Consider the following 25,188-nt stretch of genomic DNA (forward strand, 5'->3'; position numbering starts at 1 on the left):
TGGGACTTATAGGGGGTTGATATTGGTGTTACTTGGCTTAGCTTTGTAACGTAAAAACACTAAGCTGGAGCTATTAAAGTCGGAAAACCTGGGTTTGTAAGGTGGTTTTAAATATATGTTCTTAACTTCTTTGATACTCTTTCCATTAAGAGGTAGAATTTAAGTCTTCTCCCCTTGAGTGTGGATGAAAATTAGTAACCCACCTCTAGTGAATAAAATATGGCAAAATATGGGCTACCTGGGTGGCTCAGTGGTTTAGCGCCGCTTTCAGCCCAGGGCCTGGTCCTGAAGACGTGAGATCGAGTCCCACGTCAGGTTCCCTGTATGGGGCCTGCTTCTCCCTCTGCCTCTCTCTCTGTCTCTCATGAATAAATAAGTAAAATCTTAAAAAATAAAAAAATAAAATATGGCAAAAATGTTGGGATGTCACTTCTGAAATTGGGTAATAAAAAAGACTATGACTTCCACCTTGGGTTCTGTCTTTTGTTGTCTCTTGAATTGTTTGCCCTGGAGGAATCCATCTGTCATGTTGTGAGGAAGCCCTGTGGAGAAGCTCACATGAATGAGTTCAGAAGTGGATATTCTGATGCCAACCAACAGCCCTGTGAGTGGGCTTGGAAGCAGATTCATCTCCTTGAGATGACTACAACCCGGGCCAGTACCTTGACTGGAGACTAATGAGAGATCTACACAACTAGCCAGGACTATACAATATACTCTTCCCAGATTCCTGAGCCTCAGAAACTATATGAGATGATGAATATTTATTGTTTTAATCTGCTAAATTTTGGGGTAATTTGTTATACGGCCATAGATAATCAATAAAATTTATGATCTAGTGCTGCCATGACTGCCCAGCAGTCTGATGTCTGGCCTGCCAGAACCTTAAGCTCTTAGTTATGGAAGGTGGGTAATACTGTTGGTACCCAGGAGCAATAATAGTTGCCAGGATAACATTTGATAACGCCTGTTGTAATCCTGGCTCTTCAAAACTCAGATGCTGGCCTTAATTTATGTAGTATAGTTGCTGTCATTATTATTTATCAAATAGAAAAGATCAACTGTTGGTTTTGCCACCAGCTGTGAGCTATGGTTTCAATTTTCCTGTTGAGTAGTTTGGAGGCGGAAGACTCTGACTATGAATAACAGAGCCCAGGCTGCTCTCCCATGTCAATGAAGGGGAGTGAAGCAAGGCTAAAGAGCACTAGAACATGGAGAGCCCCTACAAAATTTAAACCAAATGGAAACAAAGTACCAAAATCCTCGATGTACAAAACACCATTTATAGGTATAAAAATACCTCTCAACATACCTGGAGGCTCTGTGGATCTAGTGGCTGGGGCAGGCTGAGCTGTGAAGCAAAAATGCTCTTCACGAGAGAATTGCTCAGAGGTGGCAATCCGTGATACATGCCATCTGTGACAGACTGGTAGGCAGAAGCATTTCCAGCTGCCAAAAATGTTCTTCTACCAAAACACGGAGGGAAAGAAAAGCAGTTATTTATGCTTCTAAAGCTCAAAATATTCTTCAAAGTTACGGCAGCAGGATAACATTTTGAGATATACATAGGTTTCTTTCTCAATGATCTCATCCCTCACCCCTCTTTCTTTACACATCGCCCTTTACTCACAAGTCACAGCCCTCAAGGGAAAAGTAGATATACTCTAGACTAGCACTGTCCAATAGAACTTTATGCAATGTGGAAATGTTCTAAGTTTGACTGTCTCATATGGTAACCACTAGCCACATGTGGCTGTTGAGCACTTGAAATGTGGCTACTGTGACTGAGGAGTTGAATTTTAAATTCTATGTCAACTAAGTCAATCTTAATTAAGGTTTTAAATTAAATAGCCACATAGGACTACTATATTGGGCAGTTCCACTGTAGCTCTAGAACAAAGATATGGATTATTTGTTGAATTGATTATTTTAAGACTAATAGCAGAGGCAATTCTTGATATGTAAAACCAAATTTTAAGCTAAATAAGAAAATTTTGGGGTTTGACAGAGGAAGCTTTTTGTTTTGTTTTGACCAAAACTTGGTTTTTCATATCAAGAACCAAAAATCCTGAAGACTAGTGCATGAAATTAATACTATAAGTCGTAGAGAAGGAAGTATGCATGATAAATTACAATGACCTTTTTTTTTGCCCAAAAGGAAATAAGAGTTTAGTAAGCAAGGAAAGACTGTTTCTAGAACTTAGATCTAGTGGATACCTAAGAAAAGATGCTGACATGGGATACACTGACAAGAGGCTATCCTGAAACAGAGGGGACCTTATGCCTGCATCTTCCATGGGCTTAGGCCAAGTCTTGCATAAAGCAGACATCAAAAAAAAGGAGATTAGATGTAACTGAGGGACATACTAGCACCGAGGGAAATGAGGCAGGCTCCCAGAGACTAGCAGGTAATTAGAGCATTGGGGAAGGACTCAGGGAGTGCTTACGCCTCCACAAGAGAGCGTCCGTATGGGATGCTGGGCATCAGGCCAGTAAGAAGAGATCTGGGGTTGGACCAGATAAACCACAATGGATAGGTGAGGTAATCGCTCCTCCTCAATTGCTAGGATGATTTATAAGGACCCCCAGGAACTTACATCATCTTTCTGAGAGGAATGAAGGAGAAGAAAAGTGTGCTGTAAAGCCTAAAATTAAGGTCCAATATTATCTGGTAAGATCAGCAGGGCCCTGAATAACTTAATTACAAGTTCCCCTCCCCACTCTGTTCCCACAGATAAGGTCTTCTAGTCCAATGACCTTCCTTCTCACAGGGAACAAGTATAATCCCTGCTATACCTGAGTAGTGGTTTCAGTTCCCTGCCAGACCACAAAGGTATTCAAATGAACCAATCACATTCTCCTGCAGAAATGAGGGGACATCACACTGTCTTGATACTACAAAGCCTGTCTCCATGGTTCCGGGTTGTTCACTCCGTTCCCAAGTGTAACTCCTCTGAGGTCCTGCATTGCTTGCACTGTCCACTTCCCTGGGCTGTGAGTATATGTGACTAGTAAACTGCCATTGATCTCATCTATCCAGTATCCGATGTCATGTGTTTGACCATCCCCATAACCCTAGAGCAGAATCCTTCCCTTACCAACAGGGTGAATAGGAGATAACTAAAACAAAGGGAACCAGGGATTAATTAATCTTTAATTAATTAATTTTAAATCTGAAACTGACCACTTTGAAGCTCTAAGTTTGGCTGAATGACATGGAATTAGAAAGTTATCTTTCAGCCATCAGCAGAGGGGGCTTATAAACTTCAGTTCAAAGACAGATAAAGGGAGCTCTATATTTTTATATCAAACCATTGTAATAGGGCAAAAATCACACCACCTTTCACATTTTAATGAGAATTAACAAGAGATCGTTGAATGTTATTTTATACTGAGAGACTAGATAAAATAATTGATTTATCCGGAGAGTTCAAGGATGGGGACTGGAGTTGCTTCAGTGAGAACATTTTATCCTGTTCTTCACATCATTCACTTGTTTTCTAATGATTCTCGGTGGGCCCTGCTAGGGACCCATCATTCACTTGACCCCTGTGACAGTGATGCATCAAGCACCTATTATGTACAAAGCAAAGTGCAGGAACTGTCCAAGCTACAGCAATGGGTTTGACCTCCCAGCCCAATATGAGCCCAGGGAGGCAGAGTTCATTATCCAGCTGCTTCTGACCATCCTCTAAACTCCCATGGTACTTTCTATGCTCATACCTTTGTATAGATTGTATGGATCTCCTTAAAACAATGGTACCAAAAAAGCAGAATATTTTAACAGAAACGTTTATTTTCAGTCCAAATTAGGAGCACAGAAGCCCAGTATCCCATCCAACCTTTCCCTGGTTGGTTCCTTTCATATCGTTCCTGCTCTTCTCTCCCATCAATCCATAGAATGATTTCTCTTTCTCTCAGCCTCTGGGTCTAGCTTTGTTCTCATCCGACTTGTTCAATCTTTGACTGTAGTGCTTATATTTTTTAAATTTGTTTTGTTTATTATGGATGTTTTGACATCTTATTTAAAAACCTTTCTGTCTCATCAAGAGACCACTTATCCTGGTGCTAGCCGGTTCTTAGAGATAGCGAAGGACTCAGCAGGAAGCATGGCTTTGATATGCAAACCAACCAGTCCAAAGCCATACCTCTTCTATCTGACCCTTGGGTCTATGGAGGCAATTCCTCTGTTTTATTCATCCCAGGACTAGTCAACAGACAGCTAGAGACTACCTCTACAGCCCAAAGCCAACCGGAATTATTCAACCCAGCAGATCTTACACTGTTCACCCTGCCCTCCCTTGCCTTTGCAGGCTCTGGCCTCAGCACTCTCCTTGTTCCTGACCCACACAGATGCTTTCCCATGTGGCTCCGTGAGTCATGCCATACATCCTGTTTCTAGGACCTGTGAATATAATAAACTTTGTTTTTCCTGAGTCTTTTTTGTCCTCTTCTTGTGGCTATACCTGACTGACAATCACATAAAAGAACACAGAACACTGACGTGCTCTCCATCCTGGCAAGTTTGTATGGAACTTTGTAACTAAAGTGCCACAGACACCAGACACACACAATTCCTGGCAGAGTTTTAGAGCCCCAGATATAGCTTCGTGTGCATCCTATGTCTATTAACTTATGGATGCTTGGAGACTATTCAGAAATATAATACATTCAGATGTAAATGTGGCAGCTAGTCTAAGCTACAGAATCAGAAAATATGATATACTCTCTAGAGAGACCAGACTCGAACTACGGGCACCACTACCGACCAAATCATTGGTTCTTCTTTTCCCCACTTTAGTCAATTCCTCATCTAGATCACTGTCCTTTGCAGGACTCGTCCCCCTCCTAGCAATAGAACTGTTTCTAATGCTATGTGGAAAAAGGGGCCTCAAGATAACACCCAATATTTTTAGCACCAGATCCTCTTTATTCCTCCCTCTCCATAGACCCCATATTTTGGAAGATTTTTTTTCTACCAAACATCCATGAAGTATTCTCCTGACTTTAACTGGACGCCACATCAGCCTCCAGCCCAAGCTCGGTGCTGCAGGAAGAGATGAAGAAACATGATATAAAGGAAGAAACAGAGCTCTGGAGTCTGACAAACAGGATGAAAGTTCTGCTGCAACAAGCTGTGTGACCCTGAGCAAGTTATGCAACTTTTCTGAATTTTTATTTGCTCCTCTATAAAAAATGGAGAAAATGGTTTCTGTCCCACAGAGTTGGCACATGGTGGGAGGTCAATAGAAGTAAATTTCTTCTCTCCTTTATCTCAGTTCTTAGAATTCCAGTTAAAAAAAAAAAAAAAAGAAAGAAAGAAACGACATTTTGTTTACATACTAAGGTTTTGGGCAAATGTGTCTTTTTCATCATGCCTTTTGAAATACGAAATCAGGTCATGGGTTTCTGTCGCAACTCGCTTGGACCCTTGTTTGGTAAACTGTGTCCTGTGTCTTCTGCGAGGGTAGGTCTCATCAGCACAGCTTGTTGGCAGCATTCAAGAATCAGGGAAACTCACGGAAATGAAAGTCTGGCTTGTTGCTTGTGTCAGGGTGCACCTGCCAACCGCCAGCTCCTAATAAAGTCAGGTCTGAGCAGCCTACTAAAATGCCAGAATAGACGCGTGGAATTCTCTAAACTGCTCTGCCACCCTCCAGCTGCCTTACTGTCAATGGACAGTCAAGGGTTTCCTAAAACACCACTCATCTTGTGCGCGACAGAGCTACCCATAGTATGATCCCAGGCAAGCTGCTTCAAATCACAGGGAGCAGGGAATTCATAGGGCACATGCTAAGTTTTTCCTGGATGCAAGGATATAAAAAAGAAAACGACAAAACAAAACAAGAACAAAAACACCTGCAACGTAGCCCTGAACGTAGCCAGGCAAAAGTTGTGGCTCTTCACTTCTTAGACACTGGAGACCAGGACTGTGGTCATAAGCCAGGCCCAAGCTCACAGGAGGTCTTCTCTGTATCTCTCAGAAATCCCCAGATAACCCTGCAGCACACTTTAATATCTCTGTGTTTGGAGACACTTAAGCTGGACGAGCATAAAAATAAATTTAAAAATGAAGGGAGAACCAACGAAAATTTAAGGACTGAGAAGTTGGCGAGGCTTTCTTTAGAGATCCCTTTCTGTACTCTGGTTTGGGCTTGTTGCAAACATCACCGGTACCTTCAGGGTATCTCCTCAAGCTTCTCCTTTTTGCTCTAATCATTCCAAACGAACATCAGGAATACATTCAGACTAGTGGCATTTCTCATGCAATATGTTTTATACTGTTCTACAGAGGTCCTTTATTTTTTTATTTTTTTAAAAAGATTTCACTTATTTATTCATGAGAAACACAAGAGACACAGGCAGAGGGAGAAGCAGGCTCCACGCTGGGAGCCCAACATGGGACTTGATCCCAGGTCTCCAGGATCAGGCCCTGCGCTGAGGGTGGCGCTAAACCGCTAAGCCACCAGGGCTGCTCCATAGAGCTCCTTTAAAAGGGACTTTTTGTTTTGTTTTGCCTCCCTCCACTCCTGAATTACAAAGGAATTCAAGCCGTTAAATCTGGGGGTGGCAAACTTTTTCTTAAAGGGTCAGATAGTAAATAGTTTCAGCTTTGTGGATCTTATGGTCTTTGTTGCAGCCACTCAACTCTGTGTGAAAGCAGTCCAAGATAATCTAATCTATAACAAATGGGCATGACTATGTTCTAAAAACCTTCATTTATGGACACTAAAATTTGAATTCCTTAGAACTTTCAGGTGTCCCAGAATGCTACTCTTCTTTTGAAAAATTTTCCCCAACCAATTAAAGATATAAAAGCCATCCTTAGCCCACAAGCCATAAAAAAAAAAAAAAATCAGGCAGGGGTCTATGACAGATGTTTGCCAAACAGGTAAGATTGATTAGAACCACTGTACAACCCATTTACTTTCAACACAATGATTACTTCACCTGAAATTAAAGATAAGCTCACTTCTCAGGCATTTCTTGTACCAGCTAGTGAAGAACTCCTGCAGGTTGGTGGACATGCCTAGAGGTGACAGGCCCTGGGCAATGTGGTTCCAATGGTCTTGGAGGCCAATACCAATTTCCACCAGAAGCTTGGTGGAGGTCAGGTTGACGGACAGAGTGAAACTGTCATGCTTAGAAACTGCATCTAGGGTGCCTGGGTGGCTCAGTAGGTTAAGTGCCTGCCTTCAGCTCAGATCATGATCTCAGGGTCCTGGGATGGAGCCTCATATTGGGCTGAGCAGCCCGCTTCTCCTTCTCCTGTTGCCCCTGCTTGTGCTCTCTCTCTCCGTCAAATAAATAAATAAAAATCTTAAAAAGAAGAAGAAGAAAAGGAAGAAGAAGAGCCAGAAACATGCATCTATCCTGCAACCAGAGCGATCTATGGCTCATATAGTGGGAGCCAGATATTAAATGATTACAGGGCCACTATCTTGATGTCCTGGAGCTATATTCTTCCTCATAAAAAAGGGAACCTCTTTCTATATAGAAGCATGCTGCTCTCATTCCAGGTAAAAGTTCAGTTCATCCTTTTCAAATTCTGGAGAAGCCTTCAGTTAACATAAGCAAAAAAAGTTCCCTGGAGTAAACAGTCATATTTGCTCAGAGATGGTGAACTTTGGGGAAGGATGAGGGAACTCCCCCCTACTTCCTTTCTCTTGATTATCTAAGGACTTTTCCTTATTTGCAGGTTTAGCACTAAAATCATCAAGGGGGATGACATTTATCTTTTCACTTCTCTTTCCTGCCTTCTCTCCAGAGTCTATTTTTCTCTCCATACTGCTGTCTGGCATCCATCCTAGTTCTCAGGCTTGGGAGTCAAATGCACCTAGGTTCTAGTTTTAGTCTGCCACTTACTAACTGTGTGATTCCAAATACATACACACTCTGAAGAGCCCCAGAGGAAAAAGGCTAGAGGACATGTGATGAATAAGGGACTCATGGAGATATACTGTCCCGAGCGGTTCCCTCTAAAGTCTTTTGAAAGATATACTGAATATACTGAAACCAGACATAGGACACAGTGCCTCCATTCCTGCAGACTGTACCAGGACAAAGAAAGCCCCTCAAAGCAATTCCTAGGGGAAGCAGACTAGTTCCCCCTGGGAGAATCCTGCATACCCGGAATCCAAAGACAACTTCTGGGGTACAGTTCTATTTCTTCATCCTATGTAAATTCTTTACAAATTCTGACTTGGAGTTTCAGAATCAGAGGGCTAATGAATGGTCCTCCTGACAATTAGAGTCTTTATATCCTACCCACTTGACTAATCTATAGCTCAGAAAGCTGTTTGTCAATAAAAAGAAAATGAATTAGTCTAATTTTATTGTTCTGCTGAATTGATTTGAATCCAGAGATCCCTGATGCTCAGAGTAAAGAAAATCTGGAATAGAAAGAGAAAATATAGTTCAGTTTCCATTCTCTATAGATGCCCATGCTAATGGTGGAATGCAATTACAATCCACAGGTAAGCGCACAGCCTCCTGAGGTCCTCCTCATTGGCTAAATAGTTGCCCTGGGAATTAGTCAAAGCAAGTTAATTGATTTTGACAATTTAAGAACAAGCAGAGACCCTCAGGCCTAACCTCTTCCCTTTCCATACAAAACTTATTATTCATCCTAGAAACAGGGTGACTCTCAATCCAAACTAATTTTCTCATCAGTCATGATTAATTAACTAAATAGACCTTCTTTTTTGGTATGCAGAGTAGTTAATACCCACAATTTATTTATCTGAATTTATAAATTTAACTCAGCCAATTCCACTGGCTTCACAGTGAAATTGTGAAGTGCAGTGAAAATTCTTCTAATTAAGGGCTGGAAAAAAAAATAAAACTCTTGGAATCATCTTCAGATTTATAAAAAATATTATTCCCAATTAAACAACCTGAACATTGAAAACAGCAATTGTTGTGCCAACTAACCTATTTAAATCCCATTTAATAAAATCAAGAATATGATAATCCAAAACAAACACATTCTACATGGACTGCCTGTGCAGCAGGATACATTTGGTAGCCGCAGTGTTCTGGATCCGGTTGTGCCCCTGACTATTTTAAACTTGTTATTTAATCCTGCCAAGAGTGACCTTCCACGATGGTCATTCAGAGGCACCTGCCCCATACAATTAACTGGAAGGATTCATTCTCCAGCCCTTACCGGATAAGGTGCCTCACTGCAGCGTCAAACTGCAAAAATATAACCTCCCTACGAAGGAGGAGTGCCTGGGACACCTCGGTAGGGTCTTGGGGGCTCTGGAGGCTGTCAATCATTTTCTGTAGCTCTTGAAGCTCAGATCCTGGAAGATAGATGACATTTTAGTCAGATAGTGTGACCTAATGAGCCATCATTTCACCCCTGCAGCTAACTTATTACCTAAATGTATTTCTTTTTGTTTGTGAGTATACTAATTACATGTTTTGCAAGATCAGCAAAGTCTTACGTTCTAGTGGCCAAGGACTGATTTATCTTTCCTTCCTTCCTTCCTCAATAAGATAAAAATTTGCTTTGCTTTTCAGCAGAATAAGAACATACTGTTGAATGAAAGTTTTAAATTTTACAAGGCTACAGCCTCTAGATTGAAAAAAAGAATCAAACGAATGGGAAAATATAGGTCTCAGTAGATCTGTTAGGGGCTTAAAGTTATTATAGATGACAAACCAGCATTCATTCCTCATAGTCGTGCCATACAAATCAACCTCTCTGTCATTGGCTCATGGATTAAAGAAGACTCAAGACTATCCAAGGCAAGCAAGAAATATGCACTCCTGTGTGTGTGCACACACGTGCACACATACACACAGCGTCTTCTAGGAGATTCTCATCATTTTAGGAGTAGGTATGAGATATCCTAAACAGACTTATTTTTTGGACCCTTACTGCAAAAGTGGGCCAGATATAACAGACTTATATGTGGTTGTTGTTGTTGTTGTTGTTGTTTTCTTATATGTGTTTTGAATGGAAATTTAAACTGGGGACATTTTGCAGCACTCAATGCCAAGTTGAGGAAACTGGCCTGCATCTAGATGGCTGTAGTATCTCCATTATTGGCCCAGGAGGGGAGCTAGTCAGAATGGGAGAGCATAGCAAGAAAATGATGAGTCCTTAGGGAGCACTGGTAGGGAAGTGGGGTGGGAGGCCACCCTTCCAGGGCTAAATAGAATGTCAGCTGATCTGAAATGTTCCTCAACTCCCACTGAGGACAGTGATAGCTTTCTACATCCCTGCTATGGGAAGAGGATTGTGGAAACTGATCACTGGGCCTGATATGTAGCCCAAGGCAGAAGAGAAATGGGATAGCTATGAGGCACTTCCAGAGTTTCTCTCTCAATAGCTTGTCCAGACTTGAGCAGCCTCCTCCCCTCTCTGACCTGGTTTTGGATATCTTCCCACATGCATGGAAGGCAGAGGAATTGAGGGAATGGGGAAGCTGTCCATGAAAGCCTGACTAGGGCAGAATCAGGACTGAGAAGAGATGCTTATAATTGTAATATATACTTTTGGCTTTAGGAAAAGATGAGCAGTCCAGATTTCATATCCATCTGACACTTTACATACAAGTAAAAAATGTTTTTTAGGTACTTGTCCAGCCCCTGAAAAATTGGATCCAATCATCAAAATTTTTATGACTTCTCTATAAATCTGATGGTCATATTATACTGAAAAGAAACTTCCACCAGAAGAGGAGTCATGTTAGGGTGAATTCTACAAGAATTTTAGGGGTGGGTGGGAGGAGGGGTTGTCAGTGAGCCTTGTTTGTTCAAGGCCTAGCATGATGGTCTGCAAGCGATACATTTTGTCAGGCTAAGCAGCAACCAGTTGGGGAACGTTTAGAATCCTCCGCAATGACGATGAAAAAAGAAAATAAAGTTGCCCACACCCTGTGATGAAAGCTCTGTTAAATGTAAAGTGTGTTTGGACAAGGGCTAGAAGGCAGTGAAAACAAATAAGAATATCTCTCTTGTTACAGTGGCTGGTTGCAGATAATTTTTCTCTTTTCATTACTTCCATTATCGTTTATGTGCATGCTGTGTGTGCCCCTTTACACTACGTCACTTCCCAGCAAAATTGTTCTGTGCTGATAGGTAGCAGAAACATTATCACCAAAACACAGATGTGGAGGTGAGGACCCGCCTTTCTTTGTTGTTTATGGATTTTAGGATCCTTATTTAGGTTTCCCTTTCTTAGTGGCATCAGGCTGCTGCTGGGTGGGAGGGAAGGTGGCAGGGAGGGCAGGGAAGGCAGTGGTGGTGGTGGGGTTGGAAGTAGACCCTCAGCCAGGAAACGTCGGGAAACATGAGCCTTTCCCCAGGAGTGTCCCATTTGGGAAATGAGAAAGAGAGAGGGAGAGAGAGGAATCACAATGGCCCTGTCTCCACGTGAATACTCACAAGCCAGTACATTTTGTGCCTAGTTTGTCTCAAGAGTTCCTGAAACCCTAAGTTTAGTGGATAGTATCTGGGCTTTAATTGGCCTCCTAAACCTTTACCAGGAAATCACAGTGTAAACTCCCACGGGCTGATTACATCCTCTGCTGATCCAAAGGGAGTTGCTGGCTTTCAAGGAAGGAGAGGATTTGGCAGGGTCCATAGAGCTTGTGCTCAATGTCGAAGAGCTGCTTCCTCGGTCAAGTGGGAGGACCAACGCTGAAATCTGGAGTGTCCTCTTAAAGAATATTTTAAAGCATATAAGCCCACAAAAGTCATTTTGTCAAACTCCAAACAGCTTGGCAAGAGCTGAGAGGAGCTGGGCGAGGATAGGAAGAGACCATCTTCTCTGCTCACCTTACTTCTTGCCTCCTTCTGGGAAGCGGGCCAGCAACTGAGGAACCAAGGCTGTTTTTTTTTTGTTTTGTTTTGTTTTTTTTAAGAGATGATTATCGTAGAGTGGGAATTTTTTTTTTTTTTTTAAGTTCAGTTTGCTCTTTATCTATTTTCAGCAGAGTATGCAGAACTTTGCACATTCTCCCTGGAGCACAAATGTTTTCACTGGCAACAGGACAAGTGCATGTTTCTAATTGCACACCTTGGAAAGCCCGGGCCCCACATACTTCAAGGGTTTCTGGTTCAGAGGTCTAGAAATAGTAAGAAACCGATTCCCTTCATCTGGAAGGAAATCATTGTCCTCGACAATTCATCCTCACTTGCTACTGTTCCTCAGTGTCGCACTGGTAGGTGATTCACCCTTCTCTGGACTCGCCATGTGCCATGTGGCCCATCACCTTTGCGGTGTCCTTTCCTGTCTTACCCAGACCATCCCTCCTAGTTCTCTCATTGATTCAAGTGAGGGCAAGTATCCCCAGATCACCGTCCCTGCATGCTGTCCTCCCAGCTGCCGTAGGAGCTCCTATGTGGGATCTTCCTTTGGAAAGTTGCCTTTGACTCTATCTTGGCTTCTATCTCATCTCCATGTGACACTTGTCTCCTGGTCTCAGGGACAGGGAAAAGGCTCTAAGTGTGCTTTGGAACTTTTCTACTCTCTTGATTCTTACACTGAGGACGTGCTAGTAGTTTTGAGATCTCGGTAGTCTGCGCCAATTCTGCATTTTCTGCTAAGTCCGCACCAATCCAGCCCTTCTTCAGGATGCTCCTCCTCAGAGACAGAGAACCATCTTCCTCCAGGACTGCCACTCATTCCCTTCCCGAGGTCTCCCATCTGAACATTTACAGATTTCTTCAGTGCTCAGTAGCACCCTGAAAATCTACCAGCAAACAAGTGCGGGTCTCCCACAGACATCTTTATGCACTGGCCAGAGGGGAACCTGTTTGAGGACTGCTAGGTTTAAATAGGCATATTATTATGTCATTCCATCGGCTCTTCTCATCCTTTAAAATCTTTGGCTACTCTGTTATAATATATTGTGATTAATGAATAATTAAATGACTAATGATATCATTTGGCTGCAAGTCAAATTATTAAAATAATGAGATTAGTTTCCCTACTTTTGACCAACTCAGCTTACTAAGCATTTCAGTCTTTACCTTGTGTGTTTACCTTAGAATTTAGTGCTTTGTTACGGTTTATGGTTTAACACTTGGTAGATAAAACTAAAGCTTCAGTCATTCTTACTTTAGGACCATCAGGCTACTCTTAGCTAATGGAGGACTGTCTGCAAAAATTCTTGACAATAAATGCTTGGCTCTGACCTTGCCATATTAGCTCACATAGGCCAAAAAGGGAATGAAAGAAAATGAGTGTGTAGTAGGGGCATGCACATTCTTATAGAAATTTTAGAGACATTTTAACCCACAGAGCATCTCCATGAAACAGGTATTATCACCTCCATTTTATAGATGGAGAGATACCCAGAGAGTAAAGTGTCCAGCTTCCAGTAACCAATTGGTAGATACGGGGTAAAAAAAGCTTTACTTTTTTTAGGCTTGCCCACTCCTAGCTTGCTTTACTTTGTGTTCTAACCTGTAACTATGGAGTTAATTATTTAGAGACAGTATATCATGAGGTTTTTTCCCTCTGCCCTTCTTCTCACTGTCATTTATGAAAAAATATTTTAGTTCTATCTTTCTGAGTTTTAAGATCTTCATATTAATTAACTAAATGGAGGGGAGGGAAATCTTTTCACAATGTATGTGTATGTCATTTCATGACATTTTACACTTTAAATAGCTTACAATTTTATTTGCCAATTATACTTCAGTGAAGTTGGGGGAAGAAAAGAGCTTCACAGAATTTGAAGTGAATATTGAAGGTGATCTGAGTCACCTCTAAACACTTACCAATGCCTTCAATTCCTCCCCAGTCACCTTTCAGGAGGTGAGCACTTAGAGGAAATTCAAAACATGTTGCACAATTTCCAAGTTTAGCAAAACTGAAAAGGTAGGCCACAATGTCATGGAGAGGAGCCATCAGCTGTAGAGTTAGCTGTAAGGCTTGAAAAGCTGCCTATGGGTAAAATCAACACAAAGAAATTTTAAGAGGTTTTTAAGACATGTATAAAAAGATATGAGCATCGATTAGGAATAGTATCTTTAAACAAAAATATCAAACATTTTCACAATATAGGATAATAATCACAGGATAATATCTGAAAAACAGAACAACAAACCTATTCATCAACCAGATTACATGCCTTTGGAGAAGGTGACTCAAGGAGTGAGGGGCTTAAAACAATATGTTTCTCTTTGTTTAAGGCCATTGGTGACCATAAACACAGGAAAATGTGTTTGTATGACCACTGATGTATTACAAGGGTCACAGATAAACTCCTAGCAGGAACCCATATTCAGACAACATTGCCCTGAGGGAATACCTGTAAGCAAAGCATAGATATTGATCAATGTGGTTCAAACACACAACTAAAAAAATCAAACATCGATCTTAAATATTAATGTTCAAGTGAAGGAAAAGTGGAAAATTATGATCTAACTGAAAGAAGGTAGTATTTTTACGTATATATTTTAAAACACTTAAAAATTCTTCAATGAAAGAATAATTTTTTTAATTATTTGAGGAAACTCCATGCTGTTTTCCATAATGGCTGCCCCAACTTACATTCCCATCCACAGTGCACAAGAATTCCCTTTTCTCCACATCCGTGCCAATATTGCTGTCTCTTGTCATTTTGACAATAGCCATCCTAACAGGTATGGGGTGCTCTCTCATTGTGGTTTTGATTTGCATCTCTCTGAGGCTCAGCAATGTTGAGCATCTTTTCATGTACCTGTTGGCCATCTGGTTGTCTTCTTTGGAGAAATGTTTATACATGCCTTTGCCCATTTTAAAATCAGATTTTATTGTTGTTGTTGAGTTATAGACGTTCCTTACATATTTCAGGTATTACCCCCTTATCAGATACGTGGTTTGCAAATATTTTTCCCATTCTGTAAGTTGCCTTTTCATTTTGTTGATGGTTTTCTTTGTTGAGCAGAAGCTTTTTAGTTTGATGTGGCCCCACTTACTTATTTTTGCTTTTGTTGCCTATGCTTTTCATTTTATATCCAAAAAATTATCATCCAGACCAATGTCAAGGAGCTTTTCCCATTTTCCTCTGAGAGTTTTCCAGTTTCCAGTGTTACATTTAGTCTCTAATTCACTTCAATTTAATATTTGTGAGAAGTGAAAGATAGCAGTCCAGTGTCATTCTTTTGCATGTAGAACTACCATATGATCCTCCCACTTCTGGGTACATATCCAAAATCAGTATCCCAAAGAGATTATCTACACTCTTATGTCTATTCATTACTCACAATAGCCGAGCTACGGAAACAGTCGAAGTGTCCAGTGGATAAATGGAGAAAAAAATGTGAAATACACACACACACACACACACACACACACACAGAGGAATATTATTCAGACATTAAAAAAAGAAAACCCTGCCATTTGCAATAACATGGATGAACCTGGAGAATATTATGCTAAGTAAAACAACCAGATAGGGAAAGACACATACCGTACAATCTCACATGTGTAATCTAAAAAACAAATAAAACGTCGAACTCATAGAAAGACAGTTACCAAGGGGCGGGAAATGGATAGATGTTGGTCAAAGGGTGCAAATTTTCAGTTACCAGATGAATAGATTCTAATGCACAGCATGGTGCCTACAGTTAATGATATTTGCTAGGGGAGTAGGTAAGTGTTCTTACCACACACAAAAGAAGGTGACTATGTGAGGTGATAGATATGTTAATCAATTTAAGTTGGGGTAATCATTTCATAATGTACACATATGTTAAATCATATTGTACACTTCAAATATATACATTTATTTGTTACATCTCAATAAAACTGGGGCAGGGGAAAAAAGGGTAAGAAACCTAGGTTGTTAAACAGATCTTCATCCAACAAAGAAAAATCAGAATGTTCCTGAATTGCTATTTTTCAAAACTGCACTTTACTTAGAAAATACTTATTTGAGTGCTCTGTGTATTTCTAGGTCTACTCTTTTTTTTTTTTTTTTTTTTTTAATGGTTAACAATGTTATCCTCTCCCAGCAAGTTAGGTACAGAGAACAACCCCTGAAAAAACAGGCTGATTACTAGGATTGTGATCTCAACTTGTCATTAAGCTTCAGGGCATCAGGGTGGGGTTCTCGGGAAGGGCTTGGGAGGAAATTGAGGATTAATAAGGAATGTGGGGAGCTCGAATTAGTGTGCATTAGTGACTAGGGAGAAACAGAACTCGGGAAATAACGAGGCCCAGGAGAAATGATTATAAAGCAGGCAAAAAGTACGGGGAGCTGTGTGAAGATTTCAGTTCTTATTTAGCTCTGGAAGAAAACAAGAGACGTTCTCTGAAATGGATACTATCAACCATGAGACCTAAAACCGCAGCCAGTTTTCATTCTGGCACACATAAAAAAAATACAAACCTTTTCTGGCAGAGTTTTGAACATAACCAGCACTTCAGAAGGATGGGGAATGAACCATAAATTGAGGAAGACTTTCCCGTCGGCAGACAGCAGACACCGTGGCCGGGGCTGAAACCTCCTGCAGCATTAGAAGAGACCGTGGGTAGGCACAGCATTTCTCTTTAAGAAAGAGGCGCCCCAAGTGAACTATTTATAACCACCGCCCTGCAGCCACAGCAACGGGCTGGGCTGTGGTGACACCGAGCAGGCCCAGCGTCCCAGCCTGGGCCAGCAGGCCTCCTTGTCAGGCCGGCACAGGTGGCCCCGGTTATAAATAGCCCTGGAGAAAAGCAGTGAGGCCACTTTTAGCCTCAGCCTCGGGTTGGAGGAAGCAGTGGGCTTGCAGGGAGGGAGGGAAGGTGTGGTAAGAATCAGGCGGCTCGCACCATCCTGGGGGTTACGTATTTTCTCACTTGTTTCTTATGACCTTAGACCGGACCTGTTCTGTCGTTTCACAGATGAGGAAATTGAGGCCCTATGAGATCTTGCCTGCCCAGCTCCTAAGAGACGAAGTTGATACAGGCAGATCTGTCCAGTTCTAGAATCCAAGCTCTAGGGACCAGCCTCTATTTTCCTTCCTCCCCTATCCATGTTTTTTGCCAGGTTCTCCAGACTCTGGCCCTCTTTTAACTTCCTTCTCCTCACTGCCCTCCCCTTCCTCCGAATACAGTATGATTTCTTAGGGGGGCACCATAGCTGTCTCTTTGGTGTAGGTTTACAGACAGACACATAATCCATGTATGTCTGGTTTAAGAATTCACACAAGCCCAGGTACCGACCACCTGGCCTGAGCGGCACAATGTCACCAGCTCCTCTGAAGCCTGACGTGTGCCTCCCTGGTGGCCCTCGGAGAAACCACCATCTGAATTTCACACTCATCACTGTTGGTTTTTCTTTGTAGTTTTACCACAAGTGATAAACCATGAAAAGATTATTTTGTTGGGTTTTTCCTGTTTTTGACCTTCACACCAATGGAAGCTCATGGTCTTTCTAGCACACTCATTGGGGAAGGTGGCACCTTGACCTGGCTTCTGTATCACCTCAGGAATGGGGTGGCCCACTGCAACAGAGGGTGGGGTGAGGGGGCTGCTTTCCTTGAACGGATTTGATGCCTTTACGTCTAATTGTGCTCATCTGGTGTGAAAATGGCGCTATGTGCAGTTGATGGGTGTGGATTCTGGCATCGGAGGACCCCGTTTTGAGACCCACTTCCATCCCCCACAGCTGTGTGGCCTTGGATGCATCTGAGTCCTTTCATACATAAAATGAGGATAATGCTTCCTAACTCACAGGATTGGTGTAAGCAATAACTTTTTAAAATAGCACCAAGCACGTGAAAAGTATTCTATAAATTGTGAGGTGCTATACAAAGCTTGTTATTAGGGATGCCTGGTTGGCTCAGCGGTTGTCCGTCTGCCTTTGTCCCAGGGCATGATCCTGGGTCCCGGGATTGACTCTCACATCGGGCTCCCCGCATGGAGTCTGCTTCTCCCTGTGCCTGTGTCTCTGCCTCTCTCTGTGTGTCTCATGAATAAATAAATAAAATCTTTAAAAAACAAAACAAAAAAATCAAAGCTTGTTATTAGGATGCTAATGTGAGGGTATCTAGCAGAGTGGCCAAGGGTGGGTGGAGGGCAAGGGATGCCTGTGGCCCAGTAGAGAGGCATGTAAGTACCCTCAAGGGGAGAGGATGTGTGTGGGGGTACTTGTTAACAAGTGGGAACCTGACACACTAATGAGAGCACATCCTAAAACTGAGGCTTATAGGGACGGGCTAGAGACAAGTGCCACCTCAAGCCTGTCTCAGGTATGCTGGACAAGGCAGGCCTTGCAGGCAGAGAGACAGACAGTGGAAGGAGGTGTGCAGTGGGTATGGAGCCCTCACCCTCACATCAACCCCTGCCCAGGGCACCTGGGGTCCATCTCAGCCCTCAGCTCTGCTCTTCCCACTCTGCCCCTAGTCCTGGACAGTTGTGTTCACTCTTCTGGTTGCAAAGGCCATCTATTCGCCAGTGACCCCTGAATCCACATGTGTACGCCTGGTCCCCTCCACAGCTCCAGACTCCCAACCTGCTTCCTCTTGGCTGGCAGTGTTTCAGATCATCTCAATGGAACAAGGCAAGAACTGAACTCCTTATTCTCTTCCACTCCAATCCTGTGGCTGCTCTGTGCTCAAAAGAACCACAAACCCCTGTCCCTAAAATCCGGAAATCAGGGAGTCATTTTTAGAGCCTCCCTTCTCCTTTTCTCTCCAGGTCCTCCTCATCCCACTATCCTCTCATACCTGTACCCAGTTTTCATTCCCACTTCCACTGTCCATAGCAAGGACTCTGGGTGGGAGGGTCCCGTCTCATCTTCCGGGGAGGGGCACTTTGGACTTCACAGGGATGTTTTTTGACTCTTGTTATTGTTTCTGGGTCTCTGGGAGAGATTCAGATGACCCTTTCCACTTATTAAGTAAAACGTAATTCATTTTAACTGAGGGCTGAATGTTTTGAATATCAAACATTCTGAGCATGAGACTTTTTAAATCATTAAAACTTTATATGAAGTAAATCATTGGCCTGAAAGCTACCTTTCAAGTCTCAGGGTTTTTTAACCAGGTCATTTGAAGCTTGGGAACAAAGGATGGTGTTAGATTGGAGAATTTCCTTTATTTCAGCAACCACAAAGTCAGACTACCTTGTCCTGGAGCAGATCAAAGGAAGTGTAATCCAGTCTTATCTCTATTGTTCAATTCACAATGTCCAAAGGTGCCCCCGAAGAAACATCAAATATCAACAATAAAAAGTCATCAGGCCTGTGGCTGAGCACATGAGGTTGCAGACCAAGGGGCTGGCAAAGCAGTGTGGTTGAACCAGTCCTTGGCCTTGGAGAAGCACATATATCCCTGGAACCTTCTACCAAGTGTTATCCTCCGCTCTCCTTGTGGATGGCCCGTCAACTCCCTAGGCTGTCAGTTCCTTGACCTGCTCAACAGCATCCCCCTTCACCTTCATTCCCCTTCAGCCATCCACTCTGAGGCCACATTCCAGACCTTATCATTACCTGGGACCACATTATCTCCAAAGACTTAAACTCAACATCCCACTTTCCCATCTCAACCTTTTATTCCAGTTTTCTCACTCATTCAGTCCCAGTAAACCTCCTTATCCCTCTAAAATATGCTCCTTGACATCATCCAGCCCTCTGGTCTTCCCCCTTCCATCCGTCAGTTCCATTCTGGTCTTCCTCCCTTCCCTGCCTAGATTGGGTCTCACAGTGAAGCATAGGAACTACTCTCTCACCAGAACCTTCCAGTCTCTGTTTCTTTGTATTTACGACCCACCTACCCAGCAAAACCCCAACTCTGGATCCCTCCAGCTATTATGCTTTCTGCTTCTAGTTGCATGTTGCTGTGCACAGCTGGAGGAAATCACACCGCTAATTCTATTGATGCAGCAACAAGTAAATGGTTTCCAGCCTGAGCTGTGTCACCCTGGGACAGCCCTATTCTTTCCTTTGATCAGCTTTCATGCCCATTTCCTTTTCTAATAATTCCAAGACTTCTTTCAGCCTCATACCAAATTCCTGCCAGCAGATGATGATATGGTCTGTTATTTCATAACTGAATTAAAAGCCATTGGCTAGAACTCACCCTACTTCCTGTGGGCCCTGCCCCCTGCCCCCATCCTCTCTTTCAATCAAGGTCAAAGGCAGAGGTACACACCTGGGATATGAAATGAAGATGGCCACTGCCCTCAAGATTCTACATTTATGAGGCAGCTAGACATGCAAACATGATTGAGGAGAGAAGCACGGTGCAATGGAAGCACAGTTGGCCCTTGAACAACACAGGGGTTAAGGGGTGCTGACCCACCCTGAAGTGGAAAATCTGTGCATAATTTTGACTGCTCAAAAACTTAACTGCGAATAGCCTATTGTTGACCAGAAGCCTTACTTATACATCAATAGTCAATAAACACATATTTTTATGTTATATATATTATATACTCTATTCTGATAATAAAGTTAACTAGAGAAAAGAAAATGTTATTAAGAAAATCATAAGGGAGAGAAAATATATTTACAGTATTTTACTATAGTTATATAAAAAAATTACTGTTTAAGTGGACCTGTGCATTCAAAGCCATGTTGTTCAAGGGTCAACTGTATGTGAAAGTGCAGCGAACATGCGGAATAGGAAGCGTCTGAGACCTGTTGGAAGGTTATTGGAAGAAATTCACCACTGAGGCTTCTGAGCTGTGATTCATTATCTTCCTCTCTACGTTTCTTCCTCTTTATGGCACTGCCATTTTTCCCCACTTAAAGAAATTGTGGTAAAATATACATAACATGAAAATTATCATTGTAACCATTTTTAAATGTCCAATTCAGTGGCATTAAGTGCATTCACATTGTTGTGCAATTGTCATCATCATCATCTCCAGAACTTTTTTCCATCTTCTAAAACGGAAACTACCAGTTAAATAATAATTGCACTGCCACTTTCGCATTTACTCAAGCCAGAGATTCTGGATAACACCCTAGATTCCTCCTTTTCTTTTAGCTTCCCGTTGAATCCAGCACCTGGCCAACTGATTTCGCCTCCTAAACATCTCCTCTCTCTACAGTTTCAGCAGCTTCCTAAATGAGATCTGTGACAATCATCTTACTACACTTTCCCTGCTGTTGAAGGACAAATGCCAGACTTCTAGATCTTGCCCATCCTTCTGTAGATTCTACTCCCCCTTGCTTATCCTCACAGACTCTGGGTAGGAACCACTCAAAGAGCCCACGTGCTGTCTTACATCTCTGTGTCACTCTACATGGGGCTCTCTCAGCTTGAACTGAAGTTCTTTCCCTTGTCTACCTGAAATACTAACCATCCTTTAAGACCTAGGTTAAGCATCCCCTTTTCCCTGCAGCCTGCCTTGCTCCCCATCCCCATCTCCCCAATCTTTTAGATAATACTGAACATTTCCCGGTGGGTGCTTTTATTATACTCTTATTTTATTCTTTGTCACAATGTACTGTAATCACCTATTTCCCTTTGCCTGAATGGCAAGGACCATGTCTATTCATTGTTGTACAGCACTTGGCACCAAGGTTGCCATGTACAGCTGTTCAGGCTGCACTCTGAGGCAGCCAGCAGTGGCCAAGATCCAGCTTATGTGTTACTTGCCAAGCTCTGCACCCTGGCATGGGGCTACACCTGCCCAGACAAAGGAGAGCCTCTTCTAATGGGCATAAAACACCATATGGGATCCTGCCAGCTCTGATTAATGTAAGAATTTGATTAATGTTAGTATCCTCTCTCTCCCTTCTTCACCCCTCTATCAGCTGACACCACTGCTCTTGGAGTGTGGCCAAGTATCATCCCAGTCTCCAGATTCTAGCCTCCTCTGGAGCTATGAAAAGCAAGGAGGCCTCAAGGGGCATCCTTCTTAGGAGGAGAACTCCCATTGGCTCCTCTTCTATAGAGGTTTTGGTTTGAGGATAAGGTGGTCTCTGTTAAAACTAAACACAGTACATTGCAGCCTTTAAAAGATTAAGTAGCATCTTGGAATCTTAAACCTACAGAACTCATGGGGCTCTTCTGGTCAAGGGATGGCAAACATAAGCAGGGAGGCCACCTTTTCCCTGTTCTTGGCCATAGTAGACATTGCCAATCAATTGCAGCACTGTCATAAGCTTGGGATGTCTCAGAATCCTCAGCAGGGCATTCATTGTTAGAGTGGACATTTAAAAGAAAACTTCTTATCTTTGACCTAACCCAACTCCATATTTTAAGAATAAGTAAGTGAGAACCTCTGTCCTCCATGACCCTCATAATTCCCCAACTCTGTCCCTTCATCTCTAGTTAAACTTGTCCTGGGGTGATTCCCATCTATCATTTCATGAATATTTTCAAATGACCCCTTTCCAGGAAGTCTTTCCTTGGCCATTCCATTCCTTAGAATCAAGCTCTAGATACTCTAACACTAAAAATTTTAGCATGTTTAACTTTAGAGAGCTGCTTCAATTTCCTCACTCATCAGATGAAGAGTTAAGGTTCAGAGAATGAAGAGAAGTGATTGTCCTGAGGGCAGCTTATAACTGAGCCAGGTAAAGTCCAAATAATCTAACTCCCAGGCCATGGCTTGTTCCACTGTACCTCCTTGTGGCTGATGTTCATTTTTATTAATACTCAGTGCATGGAATCATAGACTTTGGAGTTAAAAATAATCTTCTATAATACTTCTAAAATCTTCCATATAAGACAGAAGTTCCTTTCTCTATTGCTCCATTCTCTGTGGTGTATTAAAGGGACATGTTGAAATCTAGAGAGTTTAGGAAGCAGGAGACAGGTTTAGTCGAAAAATACTGAATCTTCATCAGTCACTGCTAATTCACTGCCTAACTCTATGACTTGGGCTCTGGGGGTGGTGGTGCTCATTTTGCTCATACTTTTATTAATCAGAGCCCTGCCATGAAAATTATATTATACTAACTGACCAGATGATTTAGGGCTCTAGGTTCATCCCCTTTAAATTATGGTTTTCCTTAATCTTTAGAAAACACACAGTCATCTACAAAAACCAATAAAGGAATAGAGCAAGACTTACAAGTTAGAAAATTTTTTAAAAAATTTTCCTTTCTACTTCCTGACCTCCTAATTTGAGTGCTTAAAACAGAACAGATCAGAAACAAAAACAGACTTCCTGAATACATTTTATCCTAAACACGAATATAATGAACATGTGGTTAGACTTCTGGAAACTATTTTAAAAATTTGATCCCAAATGTAGATTGGGCTTATAAATGGTTGACTTGGCTAGTGGGTAGATGAGATAATGAAATTAAGAAGTCTTAGAGGATTATCCTGTGTTGTTTCATATAAGAGAAAGATATGCTTCAGCCTCATTGGGCAACAAGTGTCCAGTCAAACTCTTAAGCAAAATGGTCAGTCTTACTGAGGTCTGTTTGCCCTAAACTTACTTCAAATGCATTCTTCCATTGGGTAAATCCTGAAGTCTACCCAAGTGAATGCACTGGTTGAGTTCATGAAATAAACACTGGTGTCCACAAACTGGGCACCTATAAAAGTATCAAGGTAGGACTGGTCACTATTTTGGTAGCCAGCTGTCAGTCAGTCAAGGGCTTACAAACTCGAGTGTTTTCATTCTCCAGCTTTCTCTAGCCTGTTATGTCATCCTCATTTTTTTTTTTTTTTTGGTGAGCTCTGACTTATCTGTCACCTCCTCTTTGAATTTCTCCCTGAGGCCCTGGGCTACAGTTAAGCACTCCCTCTTTTGTGTCCTCACAGAACATTTCACATAACTGTAGCAGATTATCTTTAAAATCTTTGAAGTTACTTTTTTGTGTAGGGAGCTTTCCCCACCACTGAACTGAGGGGGAAAGCTCTGTAATTTACTGCCAGTGTCAATGGCTTATTTACTTTTCTAAGTCCAGCACATAGCAAAGTGCCTGGTACAAAGTAAGCACTAAATAAATACTGGTTGGATAATGCATGAATGAATAAGTGAGTGAATGAGTAGTCTGATACAAATGCTCTTTCAATTCGTTCATCTGTCTGTGTTCTAGGATCATATTTATTGAATATTACTATTAACTTGACGCTAAGTTCTATACCTTAAGGGGAAGAGTAAGGAGGAAAGTAAGCTCACCCTGCAGGATGTTTTTGCTCCCCCTTGGAGCATAACTGTGTAACACCCCTTCCTTTTTTTTTTTTTTTTTTTTTTTTAAGGAAATGTGGTTGCTGACTGCACAGGTATGCTAACTCCTTCATCTGGGTGAGTGAACTCTAAGCAGGTTAAGATCATTTGGGAAACTGAACAAGGTATGATAAGGAAGTATGGAAGCAGCTCTGCTCTTATCATTTAATATCATTCTACATGTGGTTTTTTTTTCTCTGTCAGAGAAATACAGAACATATTTATCCAAAGTGCTGGCATTATCAGTGTTATGTGTGTTTCTTATTTCTTCTGCTCCATTGAGTAAAATATTTGAAGTCAGGAGAGTTCAAGATCAAGTTTACTCATTTGTTTGCTTATTTTAGATGCTAGTTTATGTAAAAAGGTGTGACTGATGGAAATCTCTGAGCTCTCCAGGGGAAAACAAAACTGCATAGATTGAAAAAGCAGTGAAACAGCCCATAAACAAAGAACTTGTTCTGAGCTCAAATACGAAGATACTGTTCTTCTTAGAGTCTTAAACTCTTTCTTTTGCCCTTCTAAACCAGAAGATCAAGGTCAAATGCAATAAAGAAAGCAAGATTATTCCCATAGTAAATTTAACATGCCTCCTCCCTCTTCCCTGGGAGGGGTAAGGATATGGAGGGGGGAGTAAAAAATCCTAAAGGAAATTACACACCTGGGGTCAGCCTTGAGGCCCTCCTTGGAATCTCTCAACCCTTTCTTTTCTCGTGGTTGCCCCACCATGAAAAAGGTGTCCCTGATGGTAGGGAAATCTTCCAGCAGGGCTCTCAGGCTATTACAATATGCCATAATCTGACCCCGAAGAGCGTAGTGAGACATACGGCAATTGAACCTGAAAAATGAGAAGAGATGATGTCCAGAAGGTGAATCAAAGTTATTCCATCTTTCCCAAGAGGATCTGCTCCCTAAAAGATCTTTCAAAGATAATAGAGGACCTCATCAGGAAGAAAGTTCTATCTGGGTAAGGATGAAGGCAGAATCATGGACCTCTTCAAAGCGCCTCCCATCCTTCACTTCTGATGTTCTCTGTGTCAGAGGATAGTTTGGTTTGGTTTTATCCAAGAGAATTGTGTTTATTTAAGAACAAACCACCTGACTCATTGTCTGGA

At 42.0% G+C, this 25,188-nt stretch overlaps 1 protein-coding gene across 1 annotated transcript in view; it reads right to left on the reverse strand.

Annotated features, from left to right (window-relative positions):
- Positions 1-25,188, reverse strand: part of LOC140636531 (uncharacterized) — a 139,374-nt gene that overhangs the window by 45,681 nt on the left and 68,505 nt on the right. The window contains exons 26-30 of the mRNA XM_072831833.1: positions 24,735-24,911; positions 16,341-16,458; positions 13,744-13,909; positions 9,170-9,308; positions 1,313-1,466 (exon numbers count right to left, since the gene is read on the reverse strand). Coding sequence (XP_072687934.1) covers positions 1,313-1,466; positions 9,170-9,308; positions 13,744-13,909; positions 16,341-16,458; positions 24,735-24,911 — 754 coding nt within the window. The remainder of the gene's footprint in view (positions 1-1,312; positions 1,467-9,169; positions 9,309-13,743; positions 13,910-16,340; positions 16,459-24,734; positions 24,912-25,188) is intronic.

The sequence above is a fragment of the Canis lupus genome, chromosome 7 (assembly GCF_048164855.1).
Source record: "Canis lupus baileyi chromosome 7, mCanLup2.hap1, whole genome shotgun sequence".
NCBI classification, from domain to species: Eukaryota; Metazoa; Chordata; class Mammalia; order Carnivora; family Canidae; genus Canis; species Canis lupus.